This window comes from Rhinatrema bivittatum, unplaced genomic scaffold, assembly GCF_901001135.1.
Source record: "Rhinatrema bivittatum unplaced genomic scaffold, aRhiBiv1.1, whole genome shotgun sequence".
In the NCBI taxonomy this organism is placed as follows: Eukaryota; Metazoa; Chordata; class Amphibia; order Gymnophiona; family Rhinatrematidae; genus Rhinatrema; species Rhinatrema bivittatum.
Genome location: NW_021820733.1, coordinates 69,255 through 82,680, shown reverse-complemented (window position 1 = coordinate 82,680; position 13,426 = coordinate 69,255). Strand labels below are relative to the sequence as shown.

General features: G+C 50.5%; 1 protein-coding gene across 1 annotated transcript in view; it reads left to right on the top strand.

The window, feature by feature from the left end:
• The window catches only part of LOC115082045, a gene marked incomplete at its 3' end in the record, with an annotated part of 189,599 nt that overhangs the window by 122,111 nt on the left and 54,062 nt on the right, over positions 1-13,426 (top strand). The window contains exon 2 of the mRNA XM_029586310.1: positions 4,274-4,335. Coding sequence (XP_029442170.1) covers positions 4,274-4,335 — 62 coding nt within the window. The remainder of the gene's footprint in view (positions 1-4,273; positions 4,336-13,426) is intronic.

Sequence of the window (13,426 nt, the reverse complement as noted above, 5' to 3'; positions counted from 1 at the left end):
ATGTCTGCATGGGGATCTGATAAAGATCTGCTCTTCACCTCTCTGTGCTGTATTCATGCTGTATGTGTATCAGTGTAAGGCCTGTGAGGGGCTCTGATGAAGATCTCTTCACCTGTCTGTGCTGTATTCATGCTTTATATGTATCAGCTTGCGTGAGGCTCTAATGAAGATTTGCTCTTCAGCTGTCTGTGCTGTATTCATGCTTTATATGTATCAATGCAAGGCCTATGCGGGGCTCTAATGAAGATCTGCTCTTTGCCTCTGTGTGTGTGTGTGTGTGTGAAGTTTGCATAGGGCTCTGATGAAGATCCACTCTTCAGCTGTTGGGGCTGTATTCATGCTTTATGTGTATCAGTGTGATGTCTCGATGGGGCTCTGAAGATCTGCTCTTCACCTCTCTGTGCTGTATTCATGCTTTATTTGCATCAGTGCAAGACCTGCGTGGGGCTCTGATGAAGATCTGCTCTTCACCTCTCTGTGCTGTATTCCTGTTTTACATATATTTTACGATACCTGTAGGGGAATAGGAGTGGCTTGATAACCACAGCAGTGCCATCATTTTATTTGGCTTAGGAATGGTGGAAGTAACTTAGTAAGAGAATGCTATATTGCTTCTAAATACTAATATCTCTCCAGGAATGTCATACAGATCATCCGTTTTCCTAACCTGACCGCCAGCGACTTTACTCCTTTTTTCGGTTCCTCCAATATTAAATCAGAAGAACTACAGAAAAGCAGTATTTTGGAGCTCCTTGAGACTTGACGCGTGTTCCGGGGCAGGCGTTAATTTTGAAAGTAAAAATGAGCGTGTCAGGCGCACTTTTTTTTTCTTTGCATAGGTAGGTAATAGCGACTAGCCTCATCAAGATGAATTTACACGCGATGAGCTGATGCGGACGTGCATTTGGATGTGCTTAACCCCCTTTACTGCATAAGGGGTTTTGGACACGCGTGTAAAGCGGTGCCCTCGGCTGAGCGCGCTGTATTGCATCGGCCTGTTTGACTGTAAGTTCTCTGATACAGGGACTTATCGTACTTGTTTATGATTTGTTGCGAAGTGCTCCGGTTTAGATGTCATATAAATGATAATTACAGCATTAGGTGGGGGAACCCGGGTAACGTTACCAGCTCTAGATCCTGCTCGTTAGGGCAGTCAAAAGTGAGAGTGCTGCAGAGAGAACGCTCACAGCTTCTAGGCAAAAGGGGAAATATTCCTTGCTTTTCCGAAGCTGGGTATCCACATTACAGCTGAATTTCCCATGCACGGCCCTGGTTCGTACCGTGCACGAGATGGGGGGTTCTCTAGAGTGTCCCAGCTCAGAGCACACGTGAACTGAGGCTCCTGTACAATGTCCCAGCTTGCACGAACCGAGGCATCTGTGGAGAGCCTTGAACCATAAGCACCCGTGAGAGTCCCGCATGATAACCCACGTGAATTGAGCTCACAATTTGTAGTTGATATTTTCGTGGAGAGAACCTTCAAGAGAGAGTTTAAGGAGAAGTGCATCTCTGGCCTTAAACTCTGGCGTCCTGCGCGGGTAAGGTGCCTTTTTGGTGGAGGAGAGGAGAGAGATTGTCTTCCACATGCGATCCCTCCCCCAAGGCTCTGGATTTCCCACACCCAGCAATGATAAGGATCCCTGGAATGTGAGCCAGAGGTGGATGCCATAAAGTGATGCATTAACCTTTGGCACAGAGGAGAGGGTGTGGTCAGCGGATGAGCCTAGGCATTCAAGGGCTTACTTAGGTTTCTCACTTACCTATCCAGGTGAGTAAGGTGCATAGCAGACCAGAGTCAAGGTCTCTGTATCTCTCTGCATTCTGAGAAACAATGTGTGAGGCTGAGTCCCTGGCTGCAGAGTGGAGAAACGGTGTGGGACTATCGGGGCCGAGACGGTAAAAAGTCACGGGAGAGCCGGCGAGCGCCAGCTCTCCCGACGCTCGCACAGGCCCGTGTCCTGGGCGCGCGATTCAGTATCGGCCCGTATGCAAATTAGGGCCCGCGGTAAAAGGAGGCGCTAGGGACACTAGCGCGTCCCTAGCGCCTCCTTTTTGACGGGAGCGGCGGCTGTCAGCGGGTTTGACAGCCGACGCTCGATTTTACCGGCGTCTGTTCTCGAACCCGCTGACAGCCACGGGTTCGTAAAATGGACGCCGGCAAAATTGAAGGTCCGTCTTCCAACCCGTGGGCAGATTTCTATTTATTTAGTTGTTTATTTTTTGATTCTTTTTAATTTTGGGGGCCTCCGACTTAATATCGCTATGATATTAAGTCGGAGGGTGTACAGAAAAGCAGTTGTTTTTTCTGCTTTTCTGTACACTTTCCTGGAGCTGGCCGAAATTTCTGAAAGTAAAATGTGCACCTTGGCTGCACATTTTACTTTCTGTATCGCGTGGGAATAATTAATAGGGCCATCAACGTGCATTTGCATGCTGAATGCGCTATTAGTTTCCGGGGGGGTTCGCCGCGTGTTTTCCACGCGCTATTACCCCTTACTGTATAAGGGGTAAAAATAGCGCGTGGAAAACGCGCGGCCAAACGGGGGCTGACAGTTCGCTCAGCCTGAGCGCACTTTACTGCATCGGCCCGTGTGCTGGGGATGGAAAAAGGACAGGAGAGCCAGGAGTAAGACTGGTAGAGGGAAGGGGGGCAGCTGATAGTCGTGTGAAAAAAAACAGTTTGCGTACTCAGTGCGCAATGTGCGGTAAACCAGCGGAGCCTTAACGTTCGCGCGTGGAGGTTAAGTGGCTTCTGAAGGTGATCAAGAATAAAGGAGCTCTGTGAAGTCTGTCCAGGTTCACGATTTACGATTCTTGGGCATCTGGATCCGATTTGCGGTTCGCCCCATGTGACTGAAGCTCATTCCACAGTACTAATAACTTGTATATCTTTCCATTTCCAACCACTGGCTACTGCATCCCGAGCCTTGCTCTGATTTCTCCATGAGGACTTGGCTAGCAGCCTTGGTATCCAGCAGCCTCAGCTGCGGCATCTGGTGTGAAATCCCTTTACTAGTCTTGAAGCCTTTGGGAGATGGGTGGGTGGTGGGAGAGGGTAGCCTTCGGCTTTCGGAAACGTGCAGAGGGGTCTCCAGCTCTTCCTGGTGTTGGGGCTGCGAGGGAATGAAGGGAGCCAGCACATGAACAGGGCTGCAAACGGCCAAACCCCGCAGCCCGCAGGATTATAGACACTGTCTGCTTTCCAAAAGCCTCGGCCCACTTTTTTTCATGATTCTCAGCAGATTTCTTCCGTGAGACTATGGATGTGGGAAGGGAGAGAGGGAGAATGAATGAGAGAGAGAGAGAAATTGTTTTGTAAGCAAAAGGGGATAGTGAGTGCGGTAGGCAGAGAGAGACAGTGAATGAATGGATGAGAGGGATGAAGAGATGGAGAATGGACAGGTTAGTAAAAGAGAGAACTCGTATGCTCACAATAGGTCAATTAAGCCAGAAGAAGCAGGGAGAGGAGGGAGGAGACCCTGGGTTGCTGTGGAAGGTGCAGTAGAGTGCTTGAGAGCTGAATCACTCACAGGAGCCGTCTCCACTATCCCTGCCGTCTGAGTCAGTCTTCCTCTCCAGATGTGGCAGCTCCCGCTTTCCTGTCCCACTGTGAAGTCTGTGGTTGGCGGGTTGGACATCTGCCTGCAGGGGTGGGGGAGGGAGAAGGTGCTTAGCGTGGGCCCTGGGGCTCTTGTCTGTCTTCTGGTTTTCTCTTTTGGTTTTGCAGTAGCAACTGAGAAACTCTTGGGGAAAGTGTTAGGGACGGCAGAGGAAACTCTCAGCAGTGCCTGGGCCCCTGAGTGCTACGGATTAGATACTGTACATGCCTGGGCCCCTGAGAGCCACAAATGACGTGCCACAGATTAGATACTGTGCATGCCTGGGCCCCTGAGAGCCACAAATGACGTGCCACAGATTAGATACTGTGCATGCCTGGGCCCCTGAGAGCCACAAATGACATGCCACGGATTAGATACTGTACATGCCTGGGCCCCTGAGAGCCACAAATGACGTGCCACGGATTAGATACTGTGCATGCCTGGGCCCCTGAGAGCCACAAATGACGTGCCACAGATTAGATACTGTGCATGCCTGGGCCCCTGAGAGCCACAAATGACATGCCACGGATTAGATACTGTACATGCCTGGGCCCCTGAGAGCCACAAATGACGTGCCACGGATTAGATAGGAATGCTGCCCGAGAGGGCCACGCCTTAGAGTGTCTGTGATGCTAGGATAATAGTCTAAACTGGACCTCTCTCTTCTCTTCCAGATGAACGGGACCGAGTGCAGAAGAAAACCTTCACCAAATGGGTCAATAAGCACCTCATCAAGGTGAGAGGAGAGTTGAGGGGAGGGGGGGTTGAGAGATGTCACTGAAGAGGGCGAGGAGGATGCAGTGGGAGAGACCCTGGAGGGAATAGGATTGGGAGATGTTTTACTATTATTTGTATAGCGCATACCGGAGACGTATAATGGATGTCACGGGGAGGGGGGGGGGGGGGAGAGATCATTCGAGCAGGAATGGGAGGGGGGAGCAAATGGGGTGTTATATAGGAGAGGTGACGGTGAGATTTGAAGGACAAATTTAACAGTGTGTCCATGCAAGTACAGTGGATCGCAGGGTTAATGAAGGAGTCTGAAGTTACTCTGATTAAAGAACGGCCAGGCACATCCAAAACCTAATACTGAATCATGACAGAGGACCTTAATCAGGTCTGCAATATGAGGGTCTCTTCTACAAGCCCGAAATGTCAGCAGATGGGTTTGATTACAGATATTTCCAGTTCTTCAATATTCCTGGTCTAGTGGTGGCCACAGGCTTTTTGGTTTTCCTTCAGAGCAGAAGGAAACACCCCCCGGGATGGACACAGATTCCCTTCAGCGGCTATAAGGAAGCACATTTGACCTAACTGTTAGCCACGTTTGCTAGCATTACACAGCCCAAAAGGAAACAAATAGCAATATGTGGGGATGAGATGTGTTTAAATAAATACTTCTGTTTGTTTTTCACTAAAGAAGAGGATGGGAGAACAACTATTAGTTGTCCACAGATGATACATTTGAGAGCAGGACAGATACAGCAGCATTTACAGAAGAGAGGTTGTGTACAGTTAGAGAAACTGAAAGTGGACATGGCCATAGGGCCGGATGGGCTGCACCCTAGGATACTGAGGGAGCTCCGCAAGACTTGTTCAGTAGGATCTCTGCACGCAGGTGTGGGACTGGAGAGAAGGGCAGATGTGGGCTCTCTTCATAGAAGTGGTAAGAGAAAAGCTTGGAAACAGGCCAGTTAGCCTTTCCTCAGTGGCGGTAAAATTGGAGACTGTACTGAAGGAAAGGATAACACTTGCCATACTGCGTCAGACCAAGGGTCCATGAAGCCCAATACCCTGTTTCCAACAGTGGCCAACCCGAGTCACAAGCACCGGGCAGGATCCCAAAAGGTTGATAAGAGTCCATGCTCCTTATCCCAGGGATAATCAGTGGATTTCCCCAAGTCCACCTTTAATAAAGGTTTATGGATTTCCTAGCATGGAGTCAGGACCAATGGGTTACGTGCTCCCCTGCCAGCGGATGGAGACGGAGTCAGGTTTCAAAGCTGACGTCACCTTAGATACACCCCTGCAGTGACCTCGGCCCTTCAGTATCTCTCCGCCTCCTGCGCGATGTGCCCGTGCTGTCCCCACGCCAGCACTGGTGGTTGAGCGGGATTGCGGTACTAATTAGAAGAACGAAAATTCACCCTTTAAATTGAAGAGAGCTCCAGCCCTGCTCTCCTGCGGTGATACCTAAAAGGTCCCTCCCCCAGCCTGAGAATTCCTGAGGCGATTTCCGAGATCCCTCCGAGGTGGGCCTTGATCCGTCCGGCAGCCGGTTCCCGGCGTGGACTTTGCTTGCTGAAGCAGCTGAAAGGCAGCGGGAGCAGGAAGCCGAGCACAGCGGTGACGGCCAGATCCCATTAGGGCAAGGGAAGGGGGTTTCCAAGCAGGTTGAGCGGCCCCCCCCCCCGATGGGCCAGGCCCCGCTTCAGGCTCGGTGGGCACGCCACGTGGCAGACCGCGGCGGCACCATCTTGTGCACAGTGTTGCGTGGCGCCATTTTCCCCCCATAGACCGTTGGTACGTGCGGTGCGGGTCGGCCCTGTCGCGAGCCTAACGTGCGCATACCTTCGCTCACCCGCGCACGCATATCTTCACACACAAGCGCACGCGTACGCTCGCACTTAAGGGCGCTTACATTTCAGTGCATTGGATCTGCGTACGCCCGATTCGAGTGCCGGCTGACCGCACAAGTTACTGTTTATTATGCTGCCTGCCCTATTAGGGCTACCCAGTCGGACCTGGAAATCCTTCCTGCGTCAGCACTGTGAAGAGGCCCAGGGAAGGCTGGACCAGAACTTCTCCAAGCCCGGTCCCGCCCATTCGGAAGATGGGTCAGCCACAATCGTATCCAGGGGCACCCCGGATCTAAGTAATCCCGAGGCTGCATCTGCCTTGGGAGAGGGCAATTCTGTGGCGCCTGCCCCAGTTCTCCCTGGGCTTAGGCATGGACCCGGTGGCCTTTTCTTGGTTAGAGTTTTTTTTCAAGGCCTTCAATCCTTTGTGGAGGCACAGTCTGCTTCTGCCCGGGCCCAGACCAAGCCCCAGCCGGGAAGGCTTCACCAAGTGTATCCCTGATAAGGGGCCTGGACACCACGGACGACGAAGGGGATGCAGACTTGTTGGAGGATGGGGAAATCCCTCCAGGCTTGAAGCCATACTGGACCATGTTATGGTTTTTTCCACAGAGATGAATTGCTGGCCCTGATTTTCCAGACCCTGAAAACTCTGGGAGTCCCCGGCTCGGACCTTATGGTAGAACCAAAGTAGAATCCCATCCTGATGTCTCTACAGAAAGCCTCTTGCTATTTTCCGATGCTGGAAGCCATCCAGGAATTGATTGACCTGGAATGGGATGCCCCGGAAACCAGCTTTAAAGGAGGTCAGGCATTGGAGGCCCTGTACCCTCTGGACCTGACAGCCAGAGAATGCCTGCGTTTTCCCAAAGTGGACGCCCTGCTCTGTGCTGTTTCGAATTGAAAACCATCCCAATGGAGGGAGGAGCGGCCTTGAAGGATGTGTAATGATAGGTGGTTGGCGTCCATCCTTAAGTAAGCCTTCAACGTGACATCAATAGCACTTCAGATTGCTTCCTGTGCCTGCTTCTCTTGAGAGAGGCAGATGGCTCAGGGGCACATTCCAGAGAGGCGATGGAGCCCGCAGAGAGCGTCGGTCGTCCTCTGCGGATAATTCACTTCCGCATGGAAACTCTTCGCTCTGTCATAATGGCCGTACAACCGGGAGAGTTTCCTATGCTTTGCGGTAGTGGGCCGCCATTATCAGTTCCGGGTATTGCCCTTTGGCCTGGCAACTGCCCCCAGAACATTCTCCAAATTAATGGTGGTCGTGGCGGAGGCAGTGAGGAAAGAAGGGATCCTGGTGCACCCTTACTTAAATGACTAGCTGATCCGGGCAAAGTCATTGGAAGAGAGCCTCCAAGTGACCAGCAGGCTCAGGTCCCTGCTTCAGGAACTTGGTTGGGTAATGAACATGGAGAAGTGCAGTCTCATGCCCTCCCAGTCCTTAGAGTACCTGGGAGTCTGGTTCGACACCAAGCAGGGCAAAGTCTTCCTCCCTCCCTCGAGGATAAGGAAACTGATGTGCCACGTACGGCAGTTGACAAACACAATGCGCCCCAGGGTGTGGAGCTATCTCCATGTCTTCAGCCTGATGACATCAACCCTGGAGGTAGTACCATGGGCGAGGGCACACATGCAGCTCTCCAATGCTTCCTGCTGTCACGTTGGAACCCACTGTCTCAAGACTACGCGATTTGTCTCCACTTACCGATGGAAGTATGTTCTTGGCTCCAAGCAAGGGTGTAAGCTTGTCCCCACCAAACGGGCTAGTCCTCATGACTGATGTGACCCTCCGAGGGTGGGGAGCTCACTGTCAGGAATTGACAACCCAGGGGCGATGGACCAAGGAAGAAGTGCACTGGAATATAAACCACCTGGAAGCCCGAACTGGCAGATTAGCATGTCTGTAATTCAGCCACAGACTCAGGGCCATGCAGTCTGTGTGATGTCAGACAACGCAACAACAGTAGCCTACATCAACCACCAGGGAGGAACCAAAAGCCACCAAGTATCTCTGGAAATAGACCCCCTTATGGAATGGGCGAAGTTAAATCTACAAGGGATCTTGGCCTTCCACATCACAGGAAAAGACAACATCAGAGCAGACTTTCTCAGCAGGGAGAGTCTGGATCCAGGGGAACAGGCGTTGTCAATTGGAGCCTTCCAGCTCCTAGTAAATTGCTGGGGCCTCCCTTCCATTGACCTACTGGCCACATCTCACAAGGAGAAGGTCCCCCGATTCTTCAGTCACACAAGAGATCAGCGCTGCCAAGGGATCGATGCCCTTGTCCAGACCTGGCCAGAGGAGAACTTGCTGTACACCTTCCTCCCATGGCCTCTGCTGGGCAAGTCATTCGCAAGATCGAATGCCACAGAGGATTAGTCCTTCTGGTGACCCAGGATTGGCCCAGGCGCCCGTGGTATGCAGATATGCGAAGGTGGAGAGCCCATATGCCTCCCCCCGCACAGGGACCTTCTCCATCAATGTCCGATCCTTGATGAGGACCCAACTCTGTTTTGTCTTATGGTCTGGCCTTGAGAGGGCTCACCTGATGAAGCATGGATATTCGGCAGCAGTAATTGCCACCTTGCTCCATGCGCAGAAGTTCTCAATGTCCTTGGCGTACTTGCGGATCTGGAGAATATTTGAGGCCTGGTGCGAGAATGCGGGTGCCCCCTCGGACGACCAAGATCCCCATGATTCTGGAATTTTTACAGGATGGCCTGAAGAAAGGGTTGTCCCTCAAGTCCTTGACGATCCAGGTGGTGGCTCTCTCCTGTTTCAGGGGCGAGATGAACGGAGCCCACCTGTCGATGCATCTGGACTTGGCCTGTTTCCTAAAAGGGGTTAAACACCTCCAACCACCCTTAAAGTGGCTGGTCTGCCTATGGAACCTCAACCTAATATTGGATTTTTTAGCAGGGCCTTTCCTTCGGCCACTGTGCAGTCTATCTCTACGCCTGTTAGTGCTGAAGACTGTATTCTTGGTGGCGATATGCTCGGCTCGGTGCATCTGTGAACTATAGGTGCTGTCATGTCGGGAGCCGTTCCTCCGGTTGACTCCAGGAACTTTACAGCTTCGCAACATTCCTTCCTTCTTGCCAAAGGTAATCTCGGAGTTTCACCTGAACCAGTCCATTTCCTTACCGTCCCTGGATAGACGCAAGGACACATAGGACTACCGCCTTCTACGCCACTTAAACGTCAGTAGGATTTTAGTACAGTCCTGGAACGTTCAGAACCGGTGCGCAAGACGGACCACTTGTTTGTTCTTCATGGCGGAAGGAGACGAGGCGAAGCAGCTTCACGAGCTACCATAGCTCGCTGGATTAAGGAAGTGATCATGGGAGCTTATGTAGAAGCAGGGAAGCCTTTACCCCTTCAGGTTAAAGCCCATTCCACTACACCGAGGCAGTATCCTGGGCGGAAGCTAAACTACTGTCTCCCGTCGACCTCTGCCGAGCAGCGACGTGGTCTTCCTTGCACACCTTCTCTCAGGCCTGGATGTGCAGGCCCGAGAGGACACAGCCTTTGCCAGGTTGGTGCTAACTGGACCGAGGGCAGCCTCCCGCCCCGTATGGGAGTAGCTTTTGTACATCCTATTGGTCCTGAATCCATCTGGCTACACGCTAGGAACTGGAGAAATTACTTACCTGATAATTTTGTTTTCCTAAGTGTAAACAGATGGACTCAGCATCATCCCGCCCACGGCTGCCCATGAACGGTACCAAGAAATCGTCCATGGGGTGAATCTCGATTCCAAGAGGTTATGGGTAAGCCGCTGCCCTATCCCTAGATCAGAGCATCTATAATATTGCTGGGATTCAGCGCTTATGTTTGGTTGAGTACAATTACGGTTACCAGTTTTTAATCAAGTTTTTAATTGAGCTATTAGGTTGTATTCAAATTTATTCAGGTTTTTCAATAGTATGTCCACAGTGGCTTTTGAAGAGATTACTGAAGAGCTGAGGTCACTGCAGGGGTGTATCTAAGGTGATGTCAGCTTTGAAACCTGATTCTGTCTCCATCTGCTGGCAGGGGAGCACATAACCCATTGGTCCTGATTCCATCTGTCTACACTAAGGAAAACAAAATTATCAGGTAAGCAAGTTCTCCATTTTTCCTCCAGAAACTTGTCCAAACCTTTTTTTAAACCCCGATACTGTCATGGAGTGTGTGTCCTTATGCTCTGCATTGGTTGATGTAGTCTAGCAGGTTAACCCCACTCGGCCTACGCTGACAGCAGGAGGACATGCTCAGGGACGAGGGCCGGGCTCACCTATACCAACCCCTTTTGCCTGCATTTTGAGCCCTTGGGTTGCTGGGAGCCAGCAGGACTTGGGCAACGGTGCCAAGGCGAATGGACAAGGCAGTGTCAAGGAAGAGGTCAAGGTTTGGGCAGGCGGAGATCAAGCAGGGTCAGAATCCAAGAATCGATCAGAGAGGGACTAGACAGGGAAGACGAGCACAAGCACAGACAAGACAGCACCGAGACAAGAAGGACAAGGACAGATGAGATGTGGATTGGAAAGGAGCAGGGAGGAGAGGAGCTGGACTTGGAGGCAAGCAGGAAGGAAAGGCAAAACAAGGCAAGGCTGGGCAAGATGGCAACTGATACTGCAGGTCAGAAGCAGGCAGGAGAACCTCTTGCGAAGGCACCAGCTGAGAACACAGTGAGGGTTTAAATATGCCACTGTGCTCACATCCTCAGAAGGTGCCATTCCCCTCATTCCTGCCACAAGACCTTCTTCACATTGTGTGTGGTGTGCATACATGCACTTAGAGATGACCTTGGGTGGAAGGGTGCATGGTAGCATCCTGGGTTGCGTGTGTCTAGGTTGTGGGGTTGACCCAGAACTGGCCGAACATTACAGTACCCTCCCTGCTAAGCCCCCTTCCCAGGCCTCTGGCCTTAGGCTCCCTGGTATTCTCTCCAGGGCCGAACCCCTTCCAGGAGATGAGTTAATACAGTTTTCCCCTGATGTATCTGGAATCCAAAATGGGCTGCTTCTGAGATTGCTTTGGTGCCATTCTCCTGATTCCCTCCATGAAGCCTTCTTAACAGGATGTGTGAGGTGTGCACACACTCGCTAGGGGGCGGCCTCGGGCACGAGGAAAGATGGCAGTGACCTGGGGTGAATGCAAGTGTTCAAAATCTTAAAATCACAGATATTAATAAAGCATTAGACAAGTATACAAATGTCTTCCCTTGCTCCTCTACAGAAAATACCAATTTATTTATTTAAAATTAATTCTGTCGCTAAAAAATTTTTTTTTTATCAATTACATAATCTGTCCCAACCTCAACCTCAACCTGATTCTCTTAAAAACATTAAAATCATAAATACAAGACTGTCCAACTGTATATTACAGAAACCAAGGTGCATACATAATATCACCTGAGCTCAAAAAAGAATGACCTGACAAGTTTTCTGAAGTTCAATAAAGACTGATCTGCTTTGACAATATCCGGAAGAGTAGACCAGATCGTTGGCCCTTGACCATAAAATGGGTGCTCTCTGAATTCATCCGGCCTAATTGCCTTAAATGACGGAACACAGAGCAACTAACGAGACTCGGACCGCAAACTCCTAACGGTCTTCTATAACTTTAAAGCTGCATTTAAAGTAGGAGGTGCTAGACCACAAACTCCTTTATAGCACAGCGTAATTGTTTGAAATTTAATCCGCCAAATTATGGGAAGCCAGTGAAGTTTAACCCAAATGGGAGAGATGCGAGTAGCCACATTTTGTACCAATTGCATGGCACGAACGATGGAGCTGGGGAAACGAAATACATATTATTCATGATGGTGGGCTCGCTCCAGTCTTGTGGATTGCAGGATCCAAAATAGCATGGTTTTTCCGCAAGCAGATCACGTCAGACAAATCTCATTGATTTCTTTGGTTGGGTGGCTGGAGAATTAGATAAATAACTTGCACTGGACGGACGTGGTTTACTTGGATTTCTGCAAGGCTTTTCACACTGTCCTGCATGGGAGGCTCATCCAATAAACTGATTAGCCTGGGGAGAGAGACCTTGGGGTGATGGTGTCTGATAATCTCAAGGTAGCAGAACAGTGTGATAAGGCCATGGCCAGAACCAGGAGGTTGCTTGGATACACGGGGAGAGGCACGAATTAGTAGAAAAAAAGAAAAGATGATTCCTCTTCACAGGCCTCACCTAGAATATTGTGTTCAGCTCTGGAGGCCGCTATCTCAGAAAGGATAGAGACAGGCTGGAGACGGTCCAGAGAAGGGAAACACAAAATGGTGCAGGGTTTGTACAGGAAGGCCTGTGATCTGAGGCTGCGGGATCTCAATATATAAGCCCTAGAAGAGACCGGAGATGGGGGAATATAATACAGACATTTAAACACCTGAAAACAAACCCTTTTCAGTGGAAAGGAAGCTGTAGAACTCCATGATGTGAAGGTGCAAGGGGGTAGACTCGGGAACAATTTCAGGAAATATTTTTTCACGGAGAGAGTAGAGGATGCTTGGAATGCCCTTCTGGTGGAGGTGGTTGAGTCTAAAAAAGCATGGGATCCCTGGTAGCACAGAGGTTTCCTGGTGGCAAGAGAGTAGTAATAAAATACTCTGGTAACCAGCATGGAGTGGCAAATGTAGCCTAAAATAGCAGCGCTATGACGGCATGGTGCTTCCTGGAGGGCATGGGGCAGCCTGCACAGAGCGGTAGTTACGACCCTAAAAGACCCAGAGGGCGAGTGGGTGTCTGGTCCCGTGCGTACATTTCTAAGCATATCTGCCCTAAGTGGAGCAGTCACTAATGGGCAGATTGGATGGGCCATTTACTCTGCTAGGATGCACTCTGTAGCGTGTTGCTATCCTTATAAAGTGGATCCCCTTTTTGGTGTTGTCATATGTTCAGCCATACCAGTGACGCTGGCGCACTTTGTGATGTCTTCCGGCATTGCTAGTGCTGGCTTGCTATTGGTTGGTGCCATGTGATGTAATGACTGCACTGCCGCAGGGTTCTGACGCAAAGACACATGATGTTATCCGACCAAGCAAGGCTCGATTCTTCTCAACTATTTAATTAAGTAATAACATGAGGGATTTAAGAACATAAGAACATGCCATACTGGGTCAGACCAAGGGTCCATCAAGCCCAGCATCCTGTTTCCAACAGTGGCCAATCCAGGCCATAAGAACCTGGCAAGTACCCAAAAACTAAGTCTATTCCATGTTACCATTGCTAATGGCAGTGGCTATTCTCTAAGT